Here is an 8,018-nt window from a genome sequence, read left to right on the forward strand (position 1 = left end):
AAAAAGAGGGAGATAATGTTGGCAGAGAGAACCAGGTACTCACGCTTTTTATTTAGGGGTTGCAGGAGATTTTATGGCTGTAATCAAATTAACAGGGTACTGTGAATTGTTGTATCCACTTCTTCTCCTTCTTCTTCTTCTTCTTTTTTTTTCTTAGCGGCAGACAGATGGCAGAAGCGGCTGCCTTTCCTTTGGAGACAGACTTATCACTTAATTGTGATCTTGTCATTGATTGTGCCCTTGAAATATAGTTTTGGGGAGGAACTGAGGCCTGTACCTCACACCCCTGCTGTCCATTCATGTCCACTCAGGAACTCCTCAAGGCCATAAAAGCACATTCTAAAAGACAGTTTCTGGCAAATGTAAAGAGAAAGATTTACATTTCCTTTCTGTCTGTTTGGCTCTTTTCAGATGTTGTGAAAACAGAACCCCACAGGGTGCCTGTCAGTGAGGGGGAGAGAGAGAGAGAACAGAGAGAGTGCTCATATAATTGATTTTAGCCCTTACCGTGGATTAAATATTTTTTTGTTGTTATTTCACTGTTAAGGCCATCCTTTCATCATCTGTCAACTGGTAGCAAGCATCCCTTTCTTGCCTATCTCACGGGATTGTTGTGAGGAACGTATGAGTCAATGTACAGGAAAAAACCTCTTAACAAATCTTTAAGGTGGTGGTGCACACATGTAAAGGTTTATTATCGAGGAAATGCACGTGCTGGGAACACATCAACTCAATAATCAGGGGAGGAAATTTACTGAAATATTCTCCTTTGAGAATCTAACAAGTTCTCAGAACTAGCTGTTAGGTAACATGGCGAGTGAATCAACTCCTGTTAATTTGGAATGTCTATATATCAAATTTACATACAATAAAAATAGATTTGTACTACGCTGGTAGCCTACTGATGATCGTAAAACAGGAATTATTCTTTTAGAAACTGAACGGCTTAAGAGGACAGACAAAAATATGCACATTTCCAGTTGTTCTTCATTCACCCAACCAACATTCACTGACACTCTGCTGTGCACTGAAGGCAGGCACAGTGGGGGCCAGACAAATACAATTTCTGCCCTGAAAGAGGTCCCCTTCTACCACGGGAGACAGACATATTAGCAGACAATGTTAATACCAGGTAAGCACAAGGGGTCTGTGGGAGCTCAGAACAAGGGTACCTACACCAGCCTTTTGCAGGCAGAACTATTGTTTTGAAACCAGCAGATCCATTCCAATGCCTCTGAGAACTCTCTTTCTTAATAGTTCAAGACAATGGAAGCTTGCTCCAAGCCAGTAAAGGCAGAATGACCAAGAATTCAGATGCCACACAGAATGAAAGTGTGAGTCACTTCATCAGAAAGAATGTTGTCCTGCTGAGGGTGCAGAGAGTAAAGGAAATATGGAATGGGCAGTGAAAGATTACGGCTTTGCTTACCAAGTCTCACGCCCAGATACAGCAAAAGAGAATTTGGCCTTCTATTTGTTTCTTTTCCCACCGTTTCCCCTGTTACCTTGTGAAGGAACTCCACAGGGCCTGTTTTAAGTTTCAGGTCAGAGTATGACCAAACTGCCATCTACCAAAAATATTGGAGACACAAACATTTCACCTCTTCTCTAAATAATTATTAATGATATAAAAGAAAACTTAATGTTTGATATTGCATCTGGTCACTGTACTGATCTAACTTTAATAGATGTTAATGTGCTTTATTTTCAAAGGTAAAATCATATGCAAATAGATATAATTTCACCTATTCATTTCTACCACGTTTGTTTCTTTACCTTATCCTATTGAATTAAGCTAAACTTCCAATATAAGATTTGTTGCAATTGTGATAACAAATAAGCCCATCTTGTTCTTGACTTTCATGGGAATGCATCCAGTGTTTCACTGGAAAACTTCGATCTTTTTCTATGAAACTACTACTCTAGAACAGTTCAATTAATGTAGAAATTTTTAATATAATCAACAGTAGATGAAAAAGACACTTGAGCATTGTACCTTATTTAGAGACAGATACTTGATGGCTTTTTCCAATCCTTTTATGGTTACTGGTATTCTCATTTGTGATACCTTGAGTAAACTGCTGTAAATGTGTAGAGTCTTACCTCCCTTCCCGTACCACATATCTGTATCTCTATACACACATACATGTCTTTCTCCCTCTTTATCAGAGTTGGCAAGTGTTGTCTATTCTATTGGTTTCTCAAAGAATCAACTCTTGGTTTTAAAATCATACATGGTTTTGAAAGAGCTGTTTTCTAATTCATTAATTTCTGTTCAAACCTTTAAGAATTCTCCTTTACTTTCTTTTGGTTTGTTTGTTTGTTTCCTAGAATCTAGAGTTGAATTCCTAGTTCATTTATTTTCGAACTTTGTTTTTCAGTGATAAGGATAACTTACTTATCATTTATTAACCATTCTCATGAGGTTTATTCCATTAGCAAACAGTCATTGAGTTCTGATACAGGAATGGGCAAACTATAGCCCAAGAATTTGGCCTGCAGTCTGCTTTTGTGTGGACTGTGAGTTACGAATGGTTGTTACATGTTTAAAGGATTACAAAAACAAACAAACGAAGAGTATGCGACAGAGACCACCTGTGGCCTGTAAAGACTAACATATTTCTATCTCTCTGTCCCTCTACAGAAACTCCACAAACTGGACTCCTGGTCCATTCTAATGGCAGTAGAGATACCTAGACAGTTAACATTAATCCTTACTACCGGAACCCTTTGTGTCCCAGAGCTTGCCTAAATTGACTAATTTCAGTCTTGATCATCTTCCTCCAACATCATGGTTCTCAAATGTCTTTGTACCATCCACATACAAAATATTCTTTCATAAGCAATATTTCTCATTATAGGAGCACCTCATAACGGGGAGAAGGGGAACCCCAACACCCTTCAAGGATCACTGCCACCATGTTCAACAGTTTAAAATATTTTGAATGTGAATTTGGAATTGTCCATGAACATTTAAATGATAAGGACCTTTCCCCCTCTGTTTTCAAGTTAAAAAGAAAGCTAATCATGTCCTTTAAAAATATTTGTCTTTGATATATTAGAAATCAATGTTAATGTTGGTATTAGAGGGATATAAGAGAACAAGAGAACTCTGTCAGAAATGCTGAAATCTGGCCTTGGCCCGGTTATGCCTGCTGTTAAGTTTCTGTGTGAGATACATAAATGAGCCAATGGCAAATGGAAAACAAGGAGTTTTAGTGTTTCCTAGAATTATGCCTATATACCCAATACCTGACTCTCTGGTTATCCCTCCCCTCACCTCCCTGACACAGAGGCCTAAGGAGGCTTCTCCTTAAGCCCAAACCCAAGAAATAATCGCAAGTCATGCTGCATAACACCTCGACAATATTTTGCCATAAGAGAATAAGGCATCTGGCCGGTCCCGCAGCCCAGGTTGAGAGGAGCATACCAGGAAAGGAAAAAAAAAAAAAGCCAAAGACTAAAGGAGCATGTGCCCTTACCACTTTTGCAATAAGTTGGGGTAGGCTTTTAGGGCTCCATAGGACCCTTCCTGGCAGCCGAGTGGGAGCAGATGAATGGTGGCTGGATCTGTCTCAAATGGGCTGCTCCTGCGTGTCCCATCACTTCTACCTCGTCGAAGTAGAACTAGAAGCTGAAAGAATACCCTGAAAGGCTCACCGATTTCGAGGCACTTAACTCACAGTGACGACCCTACACACCTCTCCCCCACTCTCCAAACAACAGCAACAAAAACACAAGACAAAAACATCACTTCCCCCACCCCCATGTCCTCAGTAGCCCCAAAGATTAGTTATTGTGTACAATTCTGTCTAAAGGATGCACTTTCCCAAATTTGAATGTTTGAGAAAGCGGTTATATTCTGAAGAGTTCGTATGATCACTGTCAAAAGTGTAAAAATAACTCAATCGATAAGAAAACACCTAAGTTGGTTTTCATGTAACATTTGGATCAAAAAGCCTTGGAAACTTAGTGTTTTAAAATGGAACACCCTCCTGCTGTTGGGGAACAAGGAGGACACTGCCTTGCATTCACATGATCACACTATACCAAAGAGCCATGCTCTGATTTAAATATTTGAGTTAAATAAAAGTTGCAATGTAGATTCCAGATACCTCTTGGAATAGAGTCAGAACTGTAAATTCCAATGCAAATAGATACACTGACACTGGAACTGTTGCACTGGACACACTTGCATTGCAGGGATCTGAATAAGGACTGCCTCACAGATGGCCGCTATAGTCTTATTGCTCCCCTATAGCCCACATACTAGGGCTACTGTAAATTTGAAATGAATGACTACATCCTGGAGCTGAAAGAGAACTATCCGGTGCTGCCTTTTGCCTCCTGACAAGTAGATGAGATAGTCACATTGTACAGATGGGGTCCATCTAAACCACAGGTGAAGGGTACTAGAAGAGCTTTATCCTGGATTAGGATAAAGCTAATCCTTTGTTGCAGCAACAACAAAGTTGTAAGGAATAAAATGACTCCCATGCGTCGGTATAGTGCGGGTGAGTCAAGGGAGCGATCTGGTGATCACAAAGACACAGAGATACTAGTGTCTAAGCAATGAGTGTCACGATGAAATCACATAGCTCAGGAATTTAGACGGAGCCGTGCAAAATGAAATCATCACTAGGAAACAAAGATGGAGGTGGGAGGTGGCGCTGGGTGGGAGAAGAGGAGGAAGGAGATTAAAGGGATTCTCATTTTTACGTTGCAGTTTTTTGGAACAGAACCCTGTCCTCTACTCTGATTGTATCGAAATGTTTTTCTCCCACTATTATGGAAATAAGCGTTTGGGATACAGGTAACTTTCAGTCAACTACATTCCTACGGTGGCAACAGGGGTAACATAAAACGTAGAACCAGAAACAATGTATCTTCTTTCTCCCGAAATGCAAAGGTGGATGTGTGAGGTTTGATAGCAGGCACGAAGTCATTTGGTTACTGTGATTTATCATCAGATCCCCTGTCCCGAGGGGGAGATGGCTTCTTGCAGAACGAGGTGAAGGAGGTGGTTCTGCTCAGCAGTCAACAGTGGCCACATGTCCACCTGCAGCGACTTGATGGCTTCCGTGTCCTTTTCGTGGGTAGCCATGACCAGGGACTGGAGCAGTAGAAAGAGCTCCTCGGGAAGCTGCCCACTGCTTTCCTGCCCGTGGCTGTCAAAAGCCTCCCAGGAGTACTTCTCCAGGGTCTGGGCATGCTCCGGCAGCAGCTTGGCGGGCGGTGGTTGCAGGAGCAGCAGCAGTAGCACGCGAGACACCTCGCAGCGGACCAGGACGTCTGAGAAGGCGCCCAGGGCTGCGGGAGAAGGAGCCTTAGAGCCGTCGTTGGGAGGAAGCAGCGCGGCCGGCAAGGCGGGTATCGCGCCGGGTCCAGGCTGGGGCCCCGGTGGCGGCGGCAGCGGTGGCGGCGGCGGGTGCACGGGATGGCCGCCGTGATCCCGTGCCAGGTGCTGCATGCGCGTGAAGACCGCCAAGGCGCTGTTGTAGTCGCGCGCCAGCAGCTGGCAGGAGGCGGACTCGCCGAGCGCCTGCAGCGCGGCCAGGGGCAGCTGGGGCAGCTGGAGCTGGGCGGCGCGCTGGAAGTGGCCGGCAGCGGCGGCCGGATGACCCAAGTCGCGCAGGGCGGCGGCCAGCTCGAGGCAGAGGGCAGCGGCGGCGGCCGGGTGGCCCAGCTCGAGGTGCAGGCGCACGGCGGCGCCCAGGGCGCTGGCAGCGGCCTGCAGCGGCTCCCCGTGGGCGGCGGGGCACACCAGGCGCTGGCGCGCGTCGCGCTCCTGCCGTAGGAAGAGGCGCGCGGCCTCGGTAAGGGCCAGCGCCTCCCCGGGCCCGTGGAAAAGCGCCTGCTGGCAGCGCGCCACCGCCAGCTGGCACCAGGCCGCGTATGGCAGGCATTCCTGGGCGCGCAGCTCGCGGCCCAGCTGCCCGAACTGCTCGCTAGCCTCCGCCACGTTCGGCTTCCGCAGGAACCGCTTCTTCAGCTTGTTCGACACCATCCGGTACCGGGCCAGGAAGTCCCCGGCCTCGGGACCGGGTCCCGCGCTGCCGCTCAGACCGGCCGCGGCCGCCGCCATGTTGGCCGTCCCAAGCTCTTCCGGGCGCGCTGACGCAGCCAGTGGACGTGGCGGCGCCACCGGTGGGGCTCCGCGACGTGCCCTGCGTCTCCCTGGGGAGCCCGAGTGCGTTCGGGAGTCCTGGCCAGCCCAGTTGCCCTGATGATACGCAAAGAGCGGGATCGGAGGCGGTGCCTGGCCCGGCTGCAAGTGGCGTATGCAAATCAAGGGTCTTGGGGCGGAGCCTGGCCGGAGGCCTGCTCTGTACACAAATCAAATCCAGGGCCCTGCGCAGGCGGGCGGGGCCGGGCCTGGCGCCAGATGTTGCCAGGTTACAGCTTGTCTCTCTTGGTTGCTAAGGGCGTCCCATAGCATCTCCATTTGGACAGGACCAAAGCTACACTTGTGACCCTACGTGACCCTCATTCCGTGTTTGTATATTTCTGGGCTGCTCCGCTCGTCACTCCTCTCTTCCCGCCCAAAGTCCCTGCCCCATTGGAGCCCATGCCGACCTCTTCGTCCACCTCTGCACCCCAACCCTGGCTGCCTTTAGATGACACCGCAGTCATGGTCTTGAGCTGCACCCCAGAGAACCTCATGACTCTGGGGAATTCACCAGGCAGGCCCTGACTTGCTCAGAGCCGATGCGGGAGGCTTCTGTGCCCCCACCCCAGCCAGCCCTTCCCACCCAGGGCCATCCCCTGCACTGTCACAGGGAGAAACTGCTCCTCTGTGCCATCCCTGACTCGCACACCACCCCACCGAGAGACCCCTACCGCCTGTCCCTCCCTCCCTCCCGCTACAGATATCTCTGCACCACTGACTGTGCCATCCATAACCCTACCCGACCACATCCAGATACCCCCACCGCCTGCCTTTCCCTCCCTCTGGCTATAGATGTCTCTGCTCCACTGTAACATCCCTGACTGCCACCCTACCACACCCCACCCAGAGACCCGACCACCTGCCCTTCCCTCCCTCTGGCTATGGATGTCTCTGCTCCTCTATGGCATCCCTGACTCCCACCCCACCACACCCCACCTCCAGACCCCCACCGCCTACCCTTCCCTCCCTCCTGCTATGAATGTCTCATAACCCCCTCCGACGGAAAGTGACTCAAGCAGGCCTATGGGTTTCTTTAAACACTTTATTGACAGAACTTGCTGAAGGCCCAGGGCAGGCGGGGTTGCCCTGGGTGGGCCAGAGAGAGGGGCGAGTTTGGCTCTGGGTGGGTGGCAGACGGGTGGAGGGAAGGACGGCTGAGGCCCAGGAGCCAGCTGTCAGCAGCTACTCCTGCGCAAGGGCAACCTGGGAGATCGTCGTGGTCCCGAAGAAGCCGCTGAGCAGCGCGTTGTTGTGGACGGCCATGTCCACCTGCTCCTGGGTGATGCGCCTCCTGCCACTGTTCTGGGCCTCGTTGCCCGCCAGCTCCAGGACCTTGGACGTCAGGTACTGGACTATGGCAGCTAGGAAAACTAGTGCAGAGGAGCTCAGCCGCTGGGCGTAGTGGCCGTCCCGCAGAAGGCGCTCCATGTGGCTCACTGAGAATGCCAGCTCGGCTCTGGCTGTGCGAGAGTGGGTCTGGCTCTGACGACAGGACGACCCTCGAGGGCTCTGCATGCCCGGCATGCTGGACTTTGCGTGCGATATCTCCGCCCGGCCTAGCTCAACGCGATGCCTCTCAAGATGCTGGTCCTCGGTCCAGTACTCTGTATCCTAACGACCATGGACCAGTCCCTCATTGGTCGGAGAGCTGGCTGCGCGACATGCACACCCGGTGGCGTCATTGCCTTCCAGGTGGCCCGTGGGCAGCAGGCCTGGGCTTAGAAATGGCAGGCTGTGGGGTGGGAGGGTGCTGCTCACCCTCGCCCCTGGACCCTCTCCTTGCGGGAACTCTCGCTTCCTACTGGATGGGAACATGGTGCAAAAGATGGAGGGGTGGGGAAGGGTGGGT

General features: G+C 49.9%; 2 protein-coding genes across 2 annotated transcripts; both read right to left on the reverse strand.

Annotated features, from left to right (window-relative positions):
* Positions 1-4,671: 4,671 nt before the first annotated feature.
* LOC105824223 (factor VIII intron 22 protein-like) lies at positions 4,672-6,085 on the reverse strand. The gene has a single exon (XM_012661596.1). The coding sequence runs from the start codon at positions 6,083-6,085 to the stop codon at positions 4,967-4,969; it is 1,119 nt and encodes a 372-aa protein (XP_012517050.1). The 3' UTR covers positions 4,672-4,966.
* Positions 6,086-7,351: 1,266 nt separating this feature from the next.
* LOC105824205 (histone H2A-Bbd type 2/3-like) lies at positions 7,352-7,693 on the reverse strand. The gene has a single exon (XM_012661577.1). The coding sequence runs from the start codon at positions 7,691-7,693 to the stop codon at positions 7,352-7,354; it is 342 nt and encodes a 113-aa protein (XP_012517031.1).
* Positions 7,694-8,018: the final 325 nt, after the last annotated feature.

Source organism: Propithecus coquereli, unplaced genomic scaffold (assembly GCF_000956105.1).
Source record: "Propithecus coquereli isolate 6110/MARCELLA unplaced genomic scaffold, Pcoq_1.0 Scaffold720, whole genome shotgun sequence".
In the NCBI taxonomy this organism is placed as follows: Eukaryota; Metazoa; Chordata; class Mammalia; order Primates; family Indriidae; genus Propithecus; species Propithecus coquereli.

Excerpts from the sequence above, each read along its gene's own strand:
- LOC105824223 (XM_012661596.1), bottom strand. The coding sequence starts at position 6,085 with ATGGCGGCGGCCGCGGCCGGTCTGAGCGGCAGCGCGGGACCCGGTCCC.
- LOC105824205 (XM_012661577.1), bottom strand. The coding sequence starts at position 7,693 with ATGCCGGGCATGCAGAGCCCTCGAGGGTCGTCCTGTCGTCAGAGCCAG.